At 46.0% G+C, this 22,991-nt stretch overlaps 1 protein-coding gene across 2 annotated transcripts; it reads right to left on the bottom strand.

Moving 5' to 3' along the window:
* Positions 1-11,007: 11,007 nt before the first annotated feature.
* Bcas2 (BCAS2 pre-mRNA processing factor) lies at positions 11,008-21,464 on the bottom strand. 2 transcript variants are annotated; one of them, XM_036191151.1, is made up of 7 exons: positions 21,304-21,464; positions 21,129-21,221; positions 18,964-19,034; positions 18,126-18,287; positions 14,498-14,548; positions 12,617-12,697; positions 11,008-11,294 (listed from the first exon to the last, which is right to left on the bottom strand). In XM_036191151.1, the coding sequence occupies exons 1-7, from the start codon at positions 21,394-21,396 to the stop codon at positions 11,168-11,170; spliced, it is 678 nt and encodes a 225-aa protein (XP_036047044.1). In that variant the 5' UTR covers positions 21,397-21,464; the 3' UTR covers positions 11,008-11,167. The 2 variants fall into 2 exon arrangements, with proteins under 2 accessions (XP_036047044.1, XP_036047045.1); XM_036191152.1 differs by lacking the exon at positions 18,126-18,287 and having other exon boundaries at positions 21,304-21,462.
* Between the last annotated feature and the right edge of the window lie 1,527 nt (positions 21,465-22,991).

Raw genomic sequence — 22,991 nt, 5'->3', positions numbered from 1 at the left:
TCTCTGTAGCTTCAGAGTCTGTCCTGGACTAGCTCTGTAGACCAGGCTGGCCTCGAACTCACAGAGATCCTCCTGCCTCTGCCTCCTGAGTGCTGGGATTATAGGCGAGCTCCACCATTGCCCGGCCACATGTCTGTTTTTATGCCAAGACCAAGCTACTTTTATTATTATAGCTCGATAGTAGAGCTTGAAGTCAGGGATGGTGATTCCTCCAAAATTTCCTTTATTGTACAGGATTCTTTTAGCTATCCTGGGTTTTTTGTTTTTCCATATGAAGTTGAGGTTCTTTCAAGGTCTGAGAGGAATTCTGTTGGGATTTTAATGGGGATTGCATTGAATCTGTAGATTGCTTTTGGTAAGATTGCCATTTTTGCTATGTTGATCCTATCTATCCAACAGCATGGGACACCCTTCCATTTTCTGACATCTTCTTCAATATCTCTCTTCAAAGACTTAAAGTTCTTGTCATACAGATCTTTCACTTGCTTAGTTAGAGTTACCCCAAGATGTTTTATGTTACTTGTGGCTATTGTAAAGGGGATGCTTCTCTGATTTCTTTCTCAGCCCTTTTATCATTTGTGTATAGGAGGGCTACTGGTTGTTTTTTTTTGTTTTGTTTGTTTTTTCTTCTGAGTTAATCTTGTATCCTGCCACACTACTGAAGGTGTTTATCAGCTGTAGGAGTTCCTTGGCAGAATTTTTGGGGTCATTTATGTATACTATCATATCATCTGCAAATAGGGAAAGCTTGACTTCTTCCTTTCCAATTTGTATCCCCTTGATCTCCTTTTGTTGTCTTATTGCTCTAGCTAGAACTTCAAGTACAATATTGAATAGATATGGAGACAGTGGACAGTCTTGTTCCTGATTTTAGTGGAATTGATTTGGGTTTCTCTCTATTTAAATTGATGTTGGCTGCTGGCTTGCTGTAAATTGCCTTTATTATGTCTAGTTGTGTTCCTTGTATTCCTGATCTCTCTAGGACCTTTATCATGAAGGAGCATTGAATTTTGTCAAAGGCTTTTTCCACATCTAATGAGATCATGTGGCTTTTTTCTTTCAGTTTGTTTATATGGTAGATTACATTGACAGATTTTTGTAAGTTGAATCATCCCTGCATCTCTGGGATGAAGCTTACTTGATCATGATGGATGACTTTTTTCATGTGTTCTTGGATTTGGTTTGCAGTATTTTATTGAGTATTTTTACATCAATGTTCATGAGGGAGATTGGTCTATAATTCTTTTTCTTAGTTTTGTCTTTGTGTGTTTTTGTTTTTGGGTATCAAGGTAACTGTAGCCTTGTAAAAAAAGTTTGATATTGTTCCTTTTGTTTCTATTATGTGGAACAATTTGAGGAGTATTGGTATTAGCTCTTTTTTTGAAATTCTGGTAGAATTCTGCCCTGAAACCAATATATATATATATATATATATATATATATATATATATATATATATTGTTTTTTTGAGATAGGGTTTCTCTGTGTAGCTTTGGAGCCTTTCCTGGAACTCAATCTGTAGCCCAGGCTGGCCTGGAGCTCACAGAGATCTGCCTGCCTCTGCCTCCCAAGTGCTGGGATTAAAGGCATGCATATCCCCCATTTCATTTTTGATTTTATTAATTTGGATATTGTCTCTCTGCCTTTTGGTTAGTTTGTATAGTGATATTTTATTTGTATTGAAATGTGATTTTATTTGTATGTTAATAAAGTTGCCTTGAGGTCAGAGCAAGCCAGAACAGAAGCTGAGCAGTAGTGGTGCACACCTTTAATCCCAGCATTTGGGAGGCAGAGCTAGGTAGATCTTTGTGTGTTCAAGGACACAGCCAGCATGGCAGACACAGGCCTTTAATCTCAACCATAGAAGACCTGGAGGTGACGAGGAGGTCATGTGGCTGGGTTTACAACCAATGAGAAAACAGAACAGAAAGTCTATAAAAAAGATAGGACACACAGAGGTAGCTCTCTTGCGGAGAGGAAGAGCAGCAGAAGCAGTGAAGGGTAAGGTTTTCCGCTCTTGCTCTGACCTCGTGGTTTTTAACTCTGCAATTGGTTCTGTGTTTCTTATTTAACAAGCTGGTTACATCTACAAGTTTGGATAAGGGTTTGTCTATCTTGTTGATTTTCTCAAAGAACCAACTCTTTGTTTCATTGATTCTTTGTATTGTTCTTTGTTTCTATTTTATTGATTTCAGTCCTCAGTTTGATTATTTTCTGATGTCTGTTTCTCCTGGGTGAGTTTGCTTCTTCATGTTCTAGAGCTTTCAGGTGTACTGTTAAGTCACTAGTGTGAGATTTCTCCTCTTTCTTTCTTTCCTTCTTTCTTTCTTTCTTTCTTTCTTTCTTTCTTTCTCTCTTCCTTTCTTTCTTGTTTGTTTGTTTTGTTTTCTTGACAGGGTTTCTCTAGCTTTGGAGGCTGTCCTGGAACTCGCTTTGTAGACCAGGCTGGCCTTGAACTCACAGAGATCCACTTGCCTCTGCCTCCTAAACGCTGGGATTAAAGGTGTGTGCCACCATTGCCCAGCCTATATTTTTTAAAAATCAGAACTTTAGTTACATTTTATGTGTATGGGTGTTGTTTGCAAGTGTGTCTGTGCGCCACATGGGTGCAGTGCCCAATGGAGGTCAGAAGTGGGCATCAGATCACCTGGGACTGAAGTTTCAGACCACTGTGAACCACTGTGTGGGTGCTGGGGATTGAAACCTGGTCCCCTGAAAGAGCAGCCAGGGTCTTATCCGCTGAGCCATTGCTCTAGCCCTTTAATAAATATCCTTGCTCTACTCGCTATTATCCGTGTATCTCATCCAATTCCTTGTTCCTGGACAGAAGAACCTGGAGCCCTTCTGGAGGTTCCCACTGAGCTATGTTATGATTACTGTTGCCCAGGCTGACCTCGAAATCCTGAGTTCAAGTCATCTTCCTGTTTCAGCCTCTAGGGTATCTGCAACTACAAACACATTACAATGCCTGGTTATCCACTTATTTATTTATTCTTATTCGTTTTGTATATTCTGGGGAAGTGTTCTACCACCAACTCCATTCACAACTTCCACATGCCCTTTACAGTTTCACTTGCTTGTTATGTTGTCTACACTGGCCTCTACCTTGTGGCCTCCTGTCTCAACCTCTGGGGCAGCTCTGACTACAGGCATACACCACCACACTGAGTTCAACCAAGTTTAATTTCAGCTCCTCTGATTTGAAGTTCTGCTACCTTTATTTATTTTTTTCTCTCTTCTGTTTTGAAACAGGGTCTTGCTTATAGCAAGCTGGACTCAAAATTGTGATCGTCCTGGCTCAGCTTCCCCAGAGCCAGGGTTTCTCTGGGTAGCCCTTGTTAATATTCTGATCCACCCCTTGAAATCCTGCCCCTTGGGGCCGCCCTGTGTCCTGATGTAGAAGCCTCTTCTTAAGGAAAAACTTCACCCCTTTCTCTCTTCACTCCTATGAGGTATGTACCCCCTCAACCTCCCTCTTTCTCTCTTCTCTCCCTCTTTCCTATCTTCTTTCCATCTCTCTCTCTATTATAATAAACCACTTCCTCTCAGATGTAGTGTCTGGGATGTGAATGTCCACCCACCACCCAGCTACCATGCCCACATGGAGTGGGTAGCCTGCCAGCCCACCGCTACATCTGCCCAGCATGCCAGCATGTTTCCTTGCACATGAGAGATACCCTCAGGGTCCCCGAGTGATATATCAGAACAGCCCTAGCTGTTCTGGAACTAACTATGTAGACTAGATTGGCCTCAGACTCACAGAGATCCTCTTATCTTTGCCTCTTAAGCACTGGGATTAAAGGCAGGAGCCACCACCCACCATTGCCCATCAAGAATTGTGTTTTACACACACACACACACACACACACACACACACACAAACACACAAACACATATGCAGGCATGCCCACACAGGCACACACATGCACTATACATGGATACATGAAAAAGAGAGGACACATTTTTTAATATAATTTGCAATTTTAAAAAATTGTATTTTTTTTCTCAGTAGTCTTAGGAGAACAGCAATCTGTATTTTATCTTCTGGCTGTATGTAGTAACTTCTACAAGAAGAAAGGTTTTCTCTCCATATTTCCTGTTAGATTTGTTCCTTCTTTCGAGGTGGAGGCTGGTCTCAGCTATCTACTCAGTGACCTTCTGTTTTCCACTAATACTTAAAAGGGGGCACCCAAAAGGGTCTGGAAGCCCTGGGAGCATGGATGTGGGCCTTTACCTACAGTGCCCTCTCACTGGCCTGATTGTGCCTTTTGATTATGGATACTCAAGTCCTGCCCATTGATTGACATGGCTCTTCTCTAGATAAGTGCTTACATAGATAATCAGTGAATTCAAGGCCAGCCCAGGCAGCTTAATGAGACTTTCCCTCAACCTACAGAAAAATGAAGAGGCTCAGGGTTACGGCCCAACACACGTTAAGCTTGGTGTGTTATTTGTGATAATAGCAATGGCAGACAACGGAACCACTAGATTCCCCATCTCATTTGGTGTGTTAGGCGGCTTTCTGTCACAGTGATAAGTACCTGAGACAGATACCTTGTAAGAAGGAATGAGCTTATTTTGGCTCATGGATTTCAAGATTTTAGTCCACGGCAGGCTCAGTTGCTTTTGAGTACCCGTCATGTCAGTGGAGACATGGTAGAGGGGGCTGCTCACGTCATAGATGTCAGGAAACAGAAAAGAAAGGGAAGAGGTCATGGCCCTAATATCTCCGTCAAGCATGTGCCCCCAATGACCTAATGTTTATATAGTAGGCTCTGCCCACTAAGGGTTCCACCAACCCGCTCTAGCAGGAGAATGAACTTCTGACAAGTGGACTTGGGGGGGGGGGGAGTGCATTTAAGATTCAATCTACAGCATTTGTGTCTGGCTCCAAAGGCTCATGTCTACTTCACAATGCAAAATGCAATCAGTTCATCTCCAGGAATCCCCAAAGTCTTCAGAGCTCCCTTGTTCCGAGGCTCTGGGGGGCCCCTCTGGCAGTCAGCACTCTTGGTTCTGAAACACTGTAAAAATCAAAAGTTCCATACTTCCAAGATACAGCAGCACAGGCCAAACATTCCCATTCCCAATCGGAATAGGAGCCTTTCAGAAAGGGAGCATTTGAGTAGAATCCTCAGAAACAGAAACTCGGTGGCGCTAACATTAACTCATTGCTGACTAGTAACATGGATCCTGTGACAGCCGCACCCCTCTGGTGTTGCTGGTTCTCTCAGGCTGGTTCTGCCGCCGCCTCTATCTCCACAGGGCCCGCATTTCTCCACTACAGTTTTGGTCTCACGCCCAGCTTGCTGCTTCACCACCAGGGCCGCTGTGGGACATGACACAGTCACAGCGGGCCTCAGGCTTTGGTTGGAAATCTCTCACCAACTCTCTAGAACCTCTAAGTCTTGCATTCCTCAGCAAAACCGGCATCCCGAGGACAGGAGCACGCGGCAGCGGCCGTGGGGCTGGGGCTAGTGGACTGGGGCCCCCTCAACCTCCTGCAGTCTCTGAATGCCTTGATGGCTAAATACGGAGGAAAAATCCCAGAGAATCAGTTCGCCAGATGACTCAGAGCGATCAGGGTGTCCCAGGACCCTTCCTAAAGGCTTTGAAATTGATACACTGTGTTGCCTTTGAGCCCATGATGGAAGGTCTTGCTAATTGTGGAAAATCGCTTCAATGTTGTTTTTTCTCTATTGTCCTCTTCTAAGCACTTCCTTCGAGACAGGAGCCTGCGCTGGTCTCAACTCACACCAACCCCTCAAGTGCTGGGACTTCGTGCTGAGCAATCTCACCTAGACCTTTCTTTTCTCCCTCTCTTAGTAATCACGGCAGTACTTCTCAACATGCTTCCATTCGGGCCAAACTGTTGGTTCCCCAACAGTTCTGCGCCAGTATGCTGCTCCTGATTCTCCCTGTAAAAATGGCTACAAGGAGCCAGAAACACCCAGGGTAAACCCGGAACACTGTTGCCTTGACTTTCTCCTACATTAGTCTGTTCCCTTTAAACCCAGCCTCCCACAAAGCTGCAGGGGTGGCCTTTGGGGCTTCCTAACTGTTGGTTTTATGCGGCGCTTTTATCCTGCGAGGAAAAGCCACCAGGCACAACAAAACCCACTATAAAGAGTTTTATTAGAAGGGAGGGACAGAAGAGACTGTGATCAGGCCTGTGGAAAACATGGGGGAGGAGTCTGTGACCCGCTTTTTATGGATTCCCCTGCACATGGCCATATGGGGTTATGGAGCTATGCCATGCTGCGTGCACATTACACAACCACGCGGAGCATGGATCACATAGGCTCTGAAATGACTGATCGTTTTTTGCCAGCTCATGCATGGTCATGTAGCTGGGGGAGTGGCCAGGAATCCCAATACTAACAGTCCTTATTCCCACTTGAAACTCCATAAGCATAATCTTTACACTGCTGACTGTATAAGCAAGCCCTCAGCAGGACTGCCATGGAACTCGGCTTCCAGTCTTCTATGCCCCCTCGATTGCTTTTCCAAATAGTCCCCAATCCTACTGTGTTCAGGGGGTGCAATAAAGAAACCATCAAAATGGCCACTCCATGGTCAGGGGTAGCTTTTTATTGTGGATGAGAGAGAGAGAACATCCAGAGGTTTGGGGAAGAGTCCAGAGCAGAAAGAGAATCGGAGTAGATGTGGCCAGGGCTAGGAAAGCAGGGTGTGGGAAATATGGAGGGTAGTAAAGAAAAAGTGAGTCCTGGGAAGGGAGGCTGGAGAGAGTTTAGGGTAGTGGGGGTGGTGAGAAGGGGCAGGACAGGCTTTGATGTGTTTAACAAGTGCAGGAATAGGGCACCTCATGAGGGTGCCTGGAGGCTGGCATGGGCTTTGATATGCAACCACAGGTATATGTCAAGTGAAGAGGCATATGTCCCTTCTGCCAGAGGTAAGGGAAATGACTTTTTCTTTTTCTTTCTCTCCCTCCTCCCGCCCCGAACTCACTGTAGACCAGGCTGTCCTTAAACTCACAGAGATCCGCCTGCCTTTGAAGGCATGCGCCACCATAGCACAGTGGAAATGATTTTTTTGGCTAAATCTGTTCCACAAATTCCTAAAGAATGCTGGCTTTTACCTAACTGCCAAAATCCTTCTTCAGTCCAGCTTGAGCTAAGTCAAGATTGTCTTTTCTGAACATATGCATATGCTCTGCCCTTTAGAGTTTGGGGATCTGAAGTTTCCTTTGGACCTGACACCATCACAAACCAATTCCAGGGTCTGAAAAGTCCATGTTGTAATAAGTCACTGCCACCTCACTTGACAACTTTCCAGGTGCCTTGCAAACAAGTCAGGTTGACAGCAAAGATGAGTTAAAACATTTGCTGATCAACACAATTCTTAGTGTAAGCATTGCAGCTCGGATGCAGTTGGGAGCCAAGGAATACCAGAGTCATCATAAGCATAGCATCTTACAGCCCTGCTTCAGAGCAAGGTTTCCCCAATGTAACAACTCTGCCCCTGCCGGGGAGGGTTTCCCCAGTGAAGTAGGTACAGTTCTGCTCAGGTCCTCGGAGTGTAACAACTCTGCTCCAGCAGGGGAAGGTTTCCCCAGTGAAGTTGGTACAGTTCTGCTCAGGTCCTCCAGAGTGTAACAACTCCGCTCCAGCAGGGGAAGGTTTCCTCACCAGAAAGTTACAGTTTTGCTCAGCTCTTCTGGCTCCAGGGAAAGTTCCTCCATTGGGCAAGCAAGGGAAGTGGGGTGGGGGGTGGGGTCTCACCCAAACCTCACTCAGGAGATGCATTGGGAGGGAAGAATCCAGGAGGGTAGCTGCCTCTACCAGAGTGGAAAAAGGCAGCTCCCAGCTGAGCAGGTACAGGGCTTATACAGGGCTTCTTAGGGGCAGAGTTTTTCCAGGGTGAAGATTTTCAGGGTGGGAATTGGTTGGATTTCAATCCCTGAGTTTGGGTACTCAGAGATTGGCTGGATTTAGTGCTCGGGGATTGGTTGGTTTTCATGTTGAGTTGGTCAGGGGCAGAGTGTTTCTTTGGCTCTGGTTTCAGGGCCAGTGTATTTCTAGTGGGCCCTTTTAAGCCCTTTGGTTCTGGCTTCAGGGCCAAAGTGTGTTTCTTTCCCTGGCTCTGGTTTCAGGGCCAGGGTGTATTTCTTTGACTGACCCCTTTACCCTACACTTAGGTCCTCTGCTCTCCCCATTCCAGAGACAGCAGCATTTTCTTGTGCAGTCCAGCCTAGTCCCTGAGACACGATGGTGAAGGTCAGTGGCTGGTTTTGACCATATTTAATAAAAAAAAATTCCGTCATGCTGGGGGTCAAACCATCTGACAAAGTGGCAAATGTGAGCCCCAAGAGAAGCTCACAGGCTCCTTCTAAGGAGGATCAGGGGAATTCCAGCTGTGGTTAAGTGGACTTTGAAGTGATTGGGTATAGACCCTTACTGGTACAGGAATCATTTTATGATTGGCCATGACATCTGGTCAGCAACTGTGGCTGCAGTGTCAGGGGTCTGTCTGCTGTGTCAGGGGTCTGTCTGACTGAAAATAGTAAGAACAAATTCATGTTTGTGGCCAGGTAGGACCCTGATTGGCTACTAGACTAGATGTACTTCCTGCAAGTCTGACTGAAGCCAGACATGAGTCAACATAGGATGGTGGAGTAATATGGGTCAAACTGACCCCTGGCAAAAGCAAAAACAAAAACAACTGGCCTGTTATAAGCAGGGGACAACCGATTCAGTTATCAGGACTGCCTTCAACTCTTGGCAAAGTGGATATTGTTGACATCAATGACTCCTTCTTTGACTACAAATACACGGTATGCATGCTCCGGTACAGTTCTACCCATGGCAAATTCCACAGCACAAAGCTCAGAACGGGAAGCGTGTCATCAACGGGAAGGCCATCTCCATCTTCCGGAAGTAAGATCCCACCATCAAATGCTGAGTATGTTGTGGGGTCTCCTGGCATCTCTACCACCATGGAGAACAGGGCCCACTGAAGGGTACAGCTGCCATCTCTCTCCCTTCCGCCGATGCCTCTGTTTGTAGTGGGTATGAACCATAAGAAGTGTGACAACTAGCTCAAGGTCGTCAGCAATGCTTCCTGCATCACCAGCGGCTTAGCAACCCTCCTCCCCCACTATGACGGTTATCTGTAACAACTCTTGCACCATCAAGGGACTTATGACTACAATGCAGCCATCATCGCTACCCAGAGGACTGCAGGTGACCTCTCTGGAAAACACAGGGCTGCCTAAAACACTATCCTTGCACCCACTGGCCCTGCTAAAGCTGTGGCATGGTCATCCTAGACCTAAATGGAAAACTCATTAGTACGGCCTTGTAGTTGGAGAGCTTCTCTCCAGGTTCCACCAAGCCCCCTCGTACAAAATAATCATACAGACACTTATATTGCTTACAAACTGTATGGCCGTGGCAGGCTTCTTGTTATCTACTTCTTCTATCTTAAATTAACCCACTTCTGTTAGTCTATACTTTGCCACATGGCTTGTGGCTTACCAGCGTCTTTACATGTTGCTTTTCATGGCGGCGGCTGGTGGTGTCTCTCTCTCCATCTTCCACTTCCCAGAATTCTCCTCTCTTGTCCCGCCTATACTTCCTGCCTGGCCACTGGCCAAACAGCATTTTTATTTATACAGAGTAATATCCACAGCATGGCCTTCTGTGTTCCCACCCCTAATATGTCCATTGTGGATCTGACATGCCACCTGAAGCTGCCAAGTAGACGACATGTTCAATAAGGTGGTGACACATGATAAAGGTCATCCTGGGCTGCACTGAGCACCAGGTTGTCTCCTGCAACTTTAACAGCAACCTCCACTCTACCACTATCTTTATTTACTTGCTTATTTATTTATTTGAGACAGGGCTTCTGTGTGTAGCTTTGGAACCTTTCCTGGAACTCACAGAGATCTGCCTGCCTCTGCCTCCAGAGTGCTGGGATTAAAGGCGGGCACTACCACTGCCCAGCTTTTGTTTTTTGAAACAGGGTTTTTCTGTGTAGCTCTGGCTGTCCTCGAACTCAGAGATCCACCTGCCTCTGCCTCCCGAGTGCTGAGATTAAAGGCATGCACCACCACCACTGGCCACTCCTCCAGTTTAGATGCTAGGTATAGTGGGAATCTGGTAGTCAATTGTTACCTAGGGTAAACATTAGAATGAAATAGTTGTTTTCCACCATATCCAGGATAACATTAGAATGTAATAGTTGTTTGTTGGAGTACCTAGACCCTGAAGAAATCACAGTAGAGAACAGAGATTGTTTTCTATGATTCAGAGTGGCTTTTTGAAGGAGTTTTCCATGACTCTGGTCACAAGACTATCCCAGCACACCTGGAGCATCTTGCACTGTTGGGTACTGCAAACAGTATACAATCAGGACTGAGGTTGCAGGGCTGTGATGTTTTTCTTCAAAGAGGCTTTGGTGTGAGGAACTTGTATTACAATCAATCAATACACTTCTGAATGGCTGGAGGTTCAGTCCACCAGAGGCTAGACCTCCCTCTTTCTCTGACTGTCCTGCTCAACGCAGAGCACCATCAGCTGGGGCTGCGTCACTTCAGTACCTCTGTCAAGCTCATTTCCTGGTACTCAATGACTACGGCTATAGCCAGGTTGGTGAACTGCAAGGCCTACATGGCTCCCAAGGAGGAGTACGAGGCCCTGAACCACACACCACAGCAAAAGAGGAAGACAGAGGCCCTCAGCTGCTAAGGAGCTCCTGACCCAACTCAGCCCCCAGCACTGAGCATGTCCTGTTTCTATCACAAATCCCCAGAAGGGGGCTCCACTCTCCTGAATACCATCAATAAAGTTCATTGGACCCACCCACAAAAAAAAAAAAAAATTTATTCCACAAAAACATAACTCAAAGTTCCCAGCTTCCTGAACATGTTGGAAACCTTAAAGAAGTTTCGTCACAAAATTTGAAGCCTTAAAAATGGACCTCTGCTACAAAATATGAGATTATTCTAAACTTTGAACACACTCAGATTCTTACAGCTACAAAAATAGCCACATGTTGAAAATCTTTATTTTGCTACAACACATATATAAAGCAATACAACAGTATACACAGTCCACAGTCTCTAAACCTAACCAGACAGCTGCTCTGAGAAAGCCCACGCCGAAGGTTTTGTGGAGCCCGCTCCTCTGCCCTCCGCCCCAGGTCAGAAGTCCTGGCGGATGTTCTCCTTGTTCGCCTCCCCATGCTGCTGCTTGATCTGGTAGATCTCATTCTCCAGCTGCACGATGGTCCGCTCAATCTCATAGTTCTTACTTACCAGGGACACCCAACTGGGGAAGGGAAAATAAGGAGTTTATCTTAAACACAGAGTTCCACTCAGGGCACTAACATTTCTAACTTTCTTTTTAAAACAAAGTGAAGCACACTTATGGGAAAGTAGTCCTTTTTTTTTTTTTTTTGGAGTGAGGATCGAACCCAGGGCCTTGTGCTTGCTAGGCAAGCGCTCTACCATTGAGCTAAATCCCCACCCCCTGCATTAGTTCTTAAAATCCTAAGGGAACCTGAACGTTTTCCTCAGACAATAAGCAGAAACTGAAGAGAATGAGTGAGACAAAGAGACTTCCAGGAAGGGGTGCTGGAAGAAAGCCTAAGATGAACAGAAAACAGGGCGGAGTCTGAGAAGATGGTGGGTAAGACTGCAGAATTAACAAAAACAAACAAAACTTAAGGAGGTCACCATCACTATTTCCTGTAAATAAATCTCAAGGACAAATTTAAGAGAAGCATCAGCTTGATGAAATTCGTGGAAGGTTGTTGGCGCCCACTAGGTTTCCTAGTGGCTGTACCCAGCAGGACTGCAGAAGAGGTTGACTGGACCACGGGCCTGGGTACCAGGGGACTGTAACTAGCAAGAGAAAAGTCTTTTGCTCCATCCCTTGGTATTGTTATAAACAGACCTTGGAATAAAGTACTGGGCCGGTGGCTAAGGATCCAGGCCCACCCAAGTCTATCCTGGGTTTTCTCTCTCCCTCTTTCTAACCAATTCTCTTATCCCTCATTCCTCAAGAGTTCCGGGGGAATGAGTGTGGACGCTGGCCCTCTACAGAAGGTACCTGACACTGAGGACACTGGAGACGGGAGAGGACAAGAGAATGCTGTGGGGGTCATGAAGGAGAAAGTAGAGATGATAAACCCATCGCTGGATATATGAACTTAATTTCTCTTTTTGGAAACTGGATCTCACTCTGTAGCCAAGGCTGGCCTTAAACTCAAGACCCATCTTCCTTCATTTCTCACAGGCTGGCCCCACACAGCTTGTAGTTAGGGATTTCTAGAAATTATGCATGTATGTATGCGTATGTAGAAAAATATTTTAAAAGAATATGCATTAACAGGGTAAACAAACAAAGGTGCAAACAAATTAGGCAGAGCATGGCACCTCTCTCCCTTCCTACAAGACAAACGGCCTCACGTTGGGGGCGGTAAAACCAGCTCCGCGTAGCAGTAGCTCAGCCCTGGTCTCTAGTCACGGCTGCTCCATAGGCGCCTCGCTCAGCAAACAGCAGCCCCCCCAACCAATATGACTGTAATCTTAACTCTTGCTCACAGAGCACACCAAACAACTTAGAACACGATGAAACCCTACACTTACTTTGACTCCATTTCTCTCAATTTGGATCCAGCTGTGAGCTGCATGTTTTTTCGCTGCCAGTTTAAATCTTGAATATGTTTCCTGTAAAAATATTTTATACATTTTAACATACCATAAACGTCAACAGAACAAGATAATACTAGAAAAGATTTTTTTTTTTTTTTTTTTGGTTTTTTGAGACAGAGTTTCTCTGTGTACTTTTGGAGACTGTCCTGGATCTCGTTCCGTAGCCCAGGCTGGCCTCGAACTCACAGAGATCCGCCTGGCTCTGCCTCCCAAGTGCTGGGATTAAAGGCCTGGCAAGAAAGGCTCTTTAAACTCTTTAGGACTCACATACACAATTACAGGCCAATTCTAGGAATTAACTTTCAGAGTTAACTTTCTTCTAATTATTTCTCAATTACAAATTTCAGAAAATAAGCTCATTGTGGGAAAAAACAAAACAAACAAAACACCAACCAACCCACAAACACGTACATAGATTACAAATCCCTCCTTCTACAAACTTTTTGCTGGCAATGGCTGTGGGATTTTCAATGAGTACTGGACTTCGAATGCTTACCCTGTCTAACCTTCACACTGGAGCAGACGGCCACTGTGAGATGCTAAGGGGATGGAAGGGTCCAATTACAATGCTTAGGTGTCGGATTAGATAAGGTTATCAGAACAGAACTCCAAGAACAGAATACTAGTGGCTTTATAATTAGAGTCCAGAACACACATGCAGCCTCCTGTCTCGTCATATGATTCCGCATATCATGTGGAGATCTGTCCCTAACCGGGTTGTCAACAGACACACTTCTTCAGCCTTGACTCTCTACAACTATAAGCCAAAATAAAGATCTTTTCTTTCAAAAGATCTTATCTAGCCTGTGGTGTTATTAACATGAACTAAGACAGTGGCTGCCTTCCAGGTTCTTTCCTATATGCACCTGTGTACAGAGGTGCTATCCTGCAATGTCCTGCCTAATTCCCAAGATGTTCCTTCTGGATTTGCAGATTTGTGAGTTGAACACATTTTCAGGTTTCAAGCTTATCCGTCTCCGCTTAGGTATAGCAAACTCAGTGCCACATGCTGGACACAGTGGATTACAGTGGCTACATATTAAATGGCTATTTGTTAAATGATCTACTGTCTAAAACCAAACCAACTTCAAAACAAAAACCCCAAATGCAGACAGTTTCTTGCACTTGTAACATATTCAGTAATATACATGGTGGTGTGTGGAGCTCTACTGTCCAGCCATGAGGTCCTGTCAGTCACAAGCTACCAGCCCTACACGAAGGAGCTGTTTCCCAATGTAGCATGCCTGGCTCTTCCAAGTTGTTACCTAGGAAGGTGCTTAAGCACCCCTGGCTGGAGGCCAGGTCAATTTCCCAGGTTTCCTGCCAACTGTTCAACATGACCCCTGCTGACTGGAGTAGCTTCAGGTACAAATCCCTTCAGACCGCAGGCAGATGTCCCCTGGGGGTTTGAGACAGCGTCTCACTATGTAGCCAGGCTGTGAGCTTCTGAAGCTCTGGGGCTACACCTGTGTTCCACACTTCTGGCTCAATCTATGGATTGTTCAGGGTTTCCCAACCACTTCTCATAAACCAGGAATCATTCAAGACCGTCTATCCCAAGTTTCCATTCAATACACACCACAACATACAAACTTAGACTTTTGCTACTCCTTGTATCTACCTCTTGGAATTTATGAATTTCTATTTCTCAAAGGTAATTATTTTACACACACTGACATCAACACATAATTAAAAATTTCTTAATGAAAGTGGGTTAGCTATTTACTTTCATAGGACCATAGTCTTAATGGCTTTTCTTCCCCTGCTCTATCAGGGATCACCTAAACTTTATTCAAATAGAAAAAACCAACTCACCTTAACTTCTGAAGCTCTTTCTGTGCATGTTCAATCATATGAACGAGGTTTCTAAGGAAGGAAGAACACATACCCTTTGAAATCTTGGTAACATCATGAAAACTGAACTACCTATTTGTATTACAAAATCAAGTTTTTCTGCTAAAAATATTAAATCCTGGGATCTCTGTGTCCAGTATGTCAGAAAATTAGTAAATATTAGCTTGTTTAACCCAGCATTTTATGACAGTTTGACTTTGGATACTGATGTTACTCGGCACCCCACCCACCCCAAGACAGGGTTTCTCTGTGTAGGCACTGGCTGTCCTGGTACTCACTTTACAGACCAGGTTGGCCTTGAACTCAGAGATCCACTTGTCTCTGCTTCCCAAGTGCTGGGATTAAAGACATGCACATGCACCACCACCACCACTACCACCACCACCACCACCACCACCACCACCACCACCACCACCACCACCTGGCCTGAGGTTACTTCTTAAGTTCTAGGGACTTGAAGACAGTGTCCCACTATGCTGATCAGGGTGGCCTTGAACTATGCTCAGGCAATCCTCTTGCCTCAGCCTATGGTCAGGCAGCTGCAAAGTTAAGGAAGGTACCACCAGACCCACGTGCCACATCAACAACTTATGATAGCACATCACCTTTCAGGTTTCCTGGAGCAACCCTGGGCAGGCTGTGTTGCCGGCACTGACACCAAGGCTCCTCACCAGGGCTTCCTGGCTTCTAAACTCAATGTGCTGCTCATCATTTCTCTCCTCTACCGACTTGTTTCATCACATGGCGTACCATCGTTCCAGCTTTTCCCTCAGTTTCCCCACGCCCCACATGCTGAAGGCTATCACTTTAGTGCTACTCTGGCCTCTGATCACTAAAAAGGATCTTTGATGTTTGTCTGAACTTTCTTCTTGAAGGTTTACTTTGATAACATATGCTTCCCGTGGAAAAGGATCTATTGTGTTTGGAGGAGACAAAACACTCTCTGAATGTGGTTTCTGAAGGAAAGCAAGTGATGTGAACAGCAGTTAGTAAGAAGAGACACTGCAGGAAGCCTGGGTTACTGGAAGGCTTGGTCCTTTCCTCTCTACATGGCCTGGCTCGTCTGAGCGAGGTCCCACCCTGCAGCTCAGGCTGACCTTCAGCTGGGTTACCATGCCTACTTGCCTTGCTGTCTGAGGACTCAAATCTCACTTTTGTGTGGGGTGTTCGCCATCAGACCCACGGCCTGTGCGTGCCTGGTAAGCTCCACCACTGCCACCCTCTGACTCCACTACCTTCTCAAGATCTGTCTGAGAAAAGGTCTCAACTCAGCTTGGCACTGAACTCTGACCTTCCCAAATGCTTGGATTCAAGGTGCTAGTAGGTCCTTTTAATGACTCTTTTTTTTTTTTTTTTTTTGAGACAGGGTCTACCCATGTGGACCAGGTGGGCTTGGAACTCATAGAAGCATGCACCACCATCCCTGTGCTGAGCTCATAGGCACAGAGGCATGCACCACCACACCTGTGCTGAGCTCATAGGCACAGAGGCATACACTACCACACCTGTGCTGAGCTCACAGGCACAGAGGCATGCACCACCACACCTGTGCTGAGCTCACAGGCACAGAGGCATGTACCACCACACCTGTGCTGAGCTCCACAGGCACAACACCTGTGCTGAGCTCATAGGCACAGAGGTATACACCACCACACCTGTGCTGAGCTCATAGGCACAGAGGTATACACCACCACACCTGTGCTGAGCTCATAGGCACAGAGGTATACACCACCACACCTGTGCTGAGCTCACAGGCACAGAGGCATGTACCACCACACCTGTGCTGAGCTCATAGGCACAGAGGCATGTACCGCCACACCTGTGCTGAGCTCATAGGCACAGAGGCATACACTACCACACCTGTGCTGAGCTCATAGGCACAGAGGTATACACCACCACACCTGTGCTGAGCTCACAGGCACAGAGGCATGTACCACCACACCTGTGCTGAGCTCACAGGCACAGAGGCATACACTACCACACCTGTGCTGAGCTCATAGGCACAGAGGTATACACCACCACACCTGTGCTGAGCTCACAGGCACAGAGGCATGCACTACCACACCTGTGCTGAGCTCACAGGCACAGAGGTATACACCACCACACCTGTGCTGAGCTCATAGGCACAGAGGTATACACCACCACACCTGTGCTGAGCTCATAGGCACAGAGGCATGCACTACCACACCTGACTAATCATTCTCATTCTATAGTGGAGCAGACAGTTACATCTGCCCATGCAGAAGCTGGAGAAGGATCTGGGTGTCTGCCATCTCTCTTTAGTTTATCGTCAGACAGGGTCTCTTATGAAACCTGGCACTAAACTGGCGGCACCAGCATGCCCAACTCAGCAGAATCCTTTCTAGCAGAATCTCTTTACAGCTTTGATCCTCATTATTTCCAAACTCTACACCACTAAACTGCTAAGCTTGCCTAAGCTACTGTTACTATGTGCAGCAGTTCACAAACACGTGCACAGCAGTGAACAGTTTGGGTTGCTGACCTGTTGCGAAGGCTACACAAGGGCCACTTCACCTTTTTTTTTTTTTTTTTTAAGATTTATTTATTTATTATGTATACAGTGTTCTGTCTGCACGCATGCCCGCAGGCCAGAAGAGGGCGCCAGAACTCATTACAGGTGGTTGTGAGCCACCATGTGGTTGCTGGGAATTGAACTCAGGACCTCTGGAAGAGCAGCCAATGCTCTTAACCTCTGAGCCATCTCTCCAGCCCCCCCTTCACCTTTTAATTGTTTCTAAAAAAAAATTTTTTTTAAATAGATAAGGTTTCCCTGTGCAGCTCTGCCTTTCCTGGAACTCATTCTGTAGACCAGGCTGGCCTCAAACTCTGAGATATGCCTGCCTCTGCCTCCCAAGTTCTGGGATTAAAGGATCATGTCACCACTGCCTGGATATTGTTTTATTTTTTTGAGGTTAAGATCTCACTCTATAGCCCAAGCTGGCTGGGAAGTCACGGTGAGCCCCCTACCTTGGCCTTCATTGCTGGACTACAGGTGAACAACCATCCTGGCCAGGACTTTAAAGAACACAATATGTGAATGAGAGAACTGGATCGCATTGTCAATCACCCTCCAAGCTCATTTTCTTATACTGTACAGCGAACACATGGTTAGTTATGTGAATGTAGGCTAGCTTAGCACCTGCCAATTCTAAGGTAGTTCTCAAGCCTTTCATTGGTGTAGTTCTGATACATTCCCAAGTCAAATCTAGCAGTTGTTGTTGTTCTGGATACAGGGTTTTGCTATATAAGCCTAGGATGACCTCAAACTCAATATATAAACTAGGCAGACCCTGAGTTTGTGGCAGCCCCCCTGCCTACGCTTCCCACGTGCTGAGATTCTAAGTATGTACATACCACACTGTTTTCTCTTTCAACTTCTCAAGACAGAGTTTCTCTGTGTAACAGTCCTAACTGTCCTGGATCTCGCTCTGTAGGCCAAGCTGGCCTCAAACTCACAGAGATCCACCTGTCCCTGCCTCCCGGAGTGCTGGGCTGAATATCAGTCTTAAGAGAAAACTCTGGATGGGACAGGATAAGGGAAGGGGGAGGACCGACCAATGCTTCTTACTCGTTATACACTTTCCAGGCATTACACCCATGCTGGGACATCAGTTCCAGATTCTCAATTCGAACTGCCTGATGCTCTAACTGGGCCATGGAATTGTTTACACACTCTTGCCATGCAGTAATGTCATTTTTCTGACCCGAGGAAGGGGCTGGAAGTTCATATCTGAAATTATACAACAAATAAACCAACATATCTTGCCAAGCCTTAACCACTCCTTCCAACAGAACCCCCATGGCTATCTGCCCACTGTATAAAGACAAAGAAACAAATTACCAAACCCCACCCACCCATGCACAAAATGACTGAGGCAGTAGAAGAAACCTACTGCCCTAGAAACTAATTTACAAATAAACACAGCTGTATACTGTAACAAAAACTACTTCCATAAATGTGAATTAGTTAAGTAACCTTTAACAGTCACAGAGACTCTGACGTCTCCTGTCCCTAATTGTCACCATGTAATCCCCTCTTGGGTAAAGTCTGCCTTATCAACTTTTTAAAAATCCGGGCAGTGGTGGCACATGCCTTTTATACCAGCACTCGGAGGCAGAGGCAGGTGGATCTCTATGAATTTGAGGCCAGCCTGGTCTACAAAGTAAGTTCCAGGAAAGGCTCAAAAGCTACACAGAGAAACCCTGTCTTGAAAAAAACCAACACACACACACACACACACACACACACACACACACACACACACACACGCTAACATTTTTGTTTTAAAAAAAAAAAAGCTCTAATCACATTACAACACCCAGCACTCTCTTCTAATCCCACTGTCCACACACAGCTGCCAACACTCAGCCATTACTGCTGAGTCACCAAGCCTAACCTCACTTACCTTTTCATGCTGAGTAACTCGATTGGTTGTCGGGCAGCCAGTCTTTCAAATTCATTTCTCATTATGTCAGTCTGATGCACAAACAATACAAAGAATTAGCACCAGGATCATGCTGGAAATAATGCTGAGATTTTATAATTTATACTACATTATAATGGATCTCCTTGCTTCTCAATTACCCACCCCCCAAGGACACCAATATCTGAACCCAGGGTCTTGCACATGTCCTAACACGATGCTAAACTCTCGTCATCTCAGAGTTTTGTTCTGAGTTCAATTCTATCTAGGGTTTCTAGAAACAGAAACACACTTTAATCCTGTATTCTGCTGAGGCACAAAAGGGAGGCAGACACAGAAGAACCCATGTGCCAAGGATTAACTCTAAACCAGCAGTTTTGACACACTGCGATCAGCTGTGGAGCTCTGAAGACAACTTTAACCGCGGCCACACGCCACACTGTATTTCACCACAAATGTTTCGGAGTCTCTGGTGCCGTGTGGTCTGACACAGTGTAAATCCCGCGTGCTCCAGTTTAAAACCCCCGACTTCAATGAACGCTGCAACACGTACCAGCACTGCAGAACCTTGGATTTGGGACTTGATTTCTTAATTAACCACACTGAGTTATAAGACCCCCATGAGGGGTCACAACACAGTGTAAGAACCTGGGTTCTAGATGAGGAAGCTATCTCAACTAACCTGCACAGGGAGCAGTCTCAGCCTTTCTCAATCATCTAATTAATGTATGACAGCCACCCAGTTGCCATTGCATCTCTGTGTAGTCTGGCTGTCCTGGAACTCCTTCTGTAGACCAGGCTGGCCTCAAACTCAGAGCTCCACCTGCCTCTGCTTCTCAAGTACACCCCTTTAATCCCAGCACTTGGGAGCTCTGTGAGTTTGAGGCCAGCCTGGTCTACAAAGAGAGTTCCAGGACAGCCAGGCTATTACAGAGAAACCGTGTGTGTGTGTGTGTGTGTGTGTGTGTGTGTGTGTGTGTGTGTGTGTGTGAGAGAGAGAGAGAGAGAGAGAGAGAGAGAGAGAGAGAGATGCAAAACGAAGCAAGCAATCACCAGAGTGAAGAGACCTCACAGAATGGAAATCTCTGCCAGCTATTTATCTTACAGGAATCAATGTCCATGATATATACAGAACAGGAAAAACCTAATCAAATGACAAGTCCCATAATAAGCAGACAGGCAAATTAGCTGAACAGACAGTTAGCAGAAAATGCAAAAGAAAACTACATCAAATCTGGGAGTGGTGATCATGCCTTTAATCCCAGCACTTGGAGGTAGATAAGCAGATTGGCAATTTGAGGCTATCCCAGGCAACATGCTGAATTCAATGCCAGCCTGAGCTACTTGACACTATCTAAACACACACACACACTCCTACATCAAGAGCTGGATGTGGTGCAGGAAGACTATTCCAAGTTCAAAGCTGACCTGTCCTAGTGAGTTCCAGGCTAGCCTGAGCTACAGTCTCAAAACCACCAATGCTAATTGACAGAAGAACAAAAATGAATAGCTATGTAATTCATGGTACCGTTTTTCTGAGCTAAGGAAGATAGTCCAATACACCATTAACAACTATTAAGAAAGGATTAAGGAATCATGCTGCATTTTAAAAGGGTAGAAAAAAAAATTAAAGCATTTAAAAGTTTGTAACTGAATAACTGATTAGGACCTAAATAGTATTTTGCACTTGTAGGACAACCATTTAAAATGTATGCAGTTAGACATGTTTGTTCAGGCATTCATACACCTGCTAACTGTCTCAGTTTTAGTAAAAAATCTCCCTCCAGTGGTTGCAAAGAGCACAGGAAGTAACGATGATAAATGTTAAAATCCCGTGATCACTACCTGTTTTTAGTGGACTTTAGAATAACGAGTAAAGCGTCTTTTTGTGAAATTTACTAGGGACTCTATCAAAAAAATAAAAGACCCAAAATATTTTTATTAAACAAGTATTTCTTGTAAGACGAACCCTGCGGAAAGCTCATCTGGCTATTTTGAACCCACTGATACCTACATGACATGCAATATGAGCAGCAAGCGACAGTTAGCCTGGAAGACGTCCATTTTACACAGCTAAAGCCCTCAATCCGAAATCTAAGTCCGCAGGAACCCTGGTCGGGACGCGGGGCTCAGGACACCGTACTTACTTCAAAGGCGGAATAATCGGGGGCTGTCAGGTAGCTCAGGTAGTTCTTGGTAGGTCGGTATCTGCGCGTTTCCTCCTCCACCAGGGCCGCAGCCTAAGGACGAGAACAGGCCGGGGTCGCGGCGGGAAGGGGCAGCGCGCCTCGGGCGGCCCCACCGCACACCCCCCGCACTCACCGCTTCCCGCACGCCGGGCGCCTCGTAGCCTTGATCAAAGTACGGCAGCGCATCCACCACCACCTCCCCGGCTACCAAGCCCGTGCCCGCCATTGCGCAGCACTCCGCTCCACGGGCGCCGTCCGAGTCTGCGCGGGGCTCAGCTCCATACCACTGCGCCTGCGCCCGGCGCTGACGTCACACACGCCGCCGGCTCTTCGACTCGGGCGCATGCTCGGCTGTTAATTGTGTAGCCGCTAGCGCTTAGGGACTCGTTTTTTGGGGAGGGGGGGATGGACGAGGCCTCACGCACTGATGTCTCAGTAGGCCTGTTACCTTGCAACCTTGCTTGTCTTTTCGTGGGTACCGTGTTTTTTTCTGAAGCTCCGAGGACAATTTTATTCGAGTTTAAGAGAAAAACAATAGGGCAGACAGGAGGCAAGACATGGGGGAGAGAGGAACCCATGGTCCTCCCCGGCTTTTAAAGATTTATTCATTATGTATACAGTGTTCTGTCTGCATGTGTGCCTGCCGGCCAGCAGAGGACACCAGATCTCATTACGGATGGTTGTGAGCCACCATGTGGGAATTGAACTCAGGACCTCTGGAAAGGTGGCTGAGGTTGAGAGCACTGACTGCTTTTCCAGAGAAACCAGGCCTTTTGAGTTAGGCACAGAGGTTAGCAATGCAGGTGAGATTAGCAGCCGCATAGCAGAAGGGAGAGGGGTTTAAAAGAGTGAGAACGGCCAGAGCATTTGGGGTGTGGGGTCTTGGGAAGAGGCGGTTGTTGGACTTAACTGGAGGGGAGAAATATATTTCCCACACCCTTTAACCTTTCACTTTCGAACTCTCATATAGTGTTGGTCTTCTCACTCTCCTTGCTTTATTTTCATGTCACATCGGGTCCTTTAAGAATGCTCTTTATATTATAGACACCACAAATGGGAGCCTGTTTCTAATGAAAATGATAGTTTTCAGATCTGGGGGTGTAGATCAGTGGTAAAGCCCCATTTCAATCACCAGCACCGCAGACAAACACTATATCCCTTCCAGGACTGGACTTACATCTACGGGATGCCTCGTTTAAAAAGCTCTGCCATTTTTTTGTCTTTGGAGCATACATAAAAACCAGTCGTTTTGTTTCTAGGATTTGTGTTAATAGTGATTCTCATTGGCTCTCAACCCCTCAGGCTGTAGCCAGTATACATTTTCTGTTAAGCATCTCCTAGACTAAGAGGTAAATGCAAAAAAGATTGTTGGACTATACATCCTGCCTAATGTGCATTCAACCAAGGCTTATCTTTTAAGAGCTGTGGAAAAGTGGGTCTCAGTTATACGCCTGGTTGGTCTAAGATGGATATAGGTGTTTGTGATTTTACATTATGTAAATGTGCTACCTATCGGTTTGAGTGACAGCTTCTCCATTTGTGGCTTGGAGAGAACCGCCTCTCCGAGGCTTCGGTATTTGAACACTCGGCCTCCAGCTGGTGGCGCTGTTGAGGTGGTTTAGGAGGTGCCTGTCACCTGGCTGGAGCAAGTAAGTCACTGGAGGTGGAGGTGAGTTTAAATCCTCACAGCGCTTTTGCGCTCTGCTTCCAAACTGCTGTTTGAAGATGTGAGCTCTCAGCTCCCCACCCCTGCCTCCATGCCTTTGGCTTGGCGCCATGCTTTCTCACCATGATGGGACTCTTACCCCCTGGACCTGTAAG

Source organism: Onychomys torridus, chromosome 6 (genome assembly GCF_903995425.1).
Source record: "Onychomys torridus chromosome 6, mOncTor1.1, whole genome shotgun sequence".
Classification (NCBI taxonomy): domain Eukaryota; kingdom Metazoa; phylum Chordata; class Mammalia; order Rodentia; family Cricetidae; genus Onychomys; species Onychomys torridus.
This window is presented reverse-complemented; position numbering and strand designations above follow the sequence as displayed.

Bases quoted from the DNA above. Each gene is read 5' to 3' on its own strand.
- Bcas2 (XM_036191151.1), bottom strand. From the start codon at position 21,396: ATGGCGGGCACGGGCTTGGTAGCCGGGGAGGTGGTGGTGGATGCGCTG. The intron at 19,035-21,128 runs GTAAGTACGGTG...TTTGTGCATCAG, and splicing joins CCGATTATTCCGCCTTTGAA to ACTGACATAATGAGAAATGA. The intron at 12,698-14,497 runs GTGAGTTGGTTT...ATATTTTTACAG, and splicing joins AAAGAGCTTCAGAAGTTAAG to GAAACATATTCAAGATTTAA.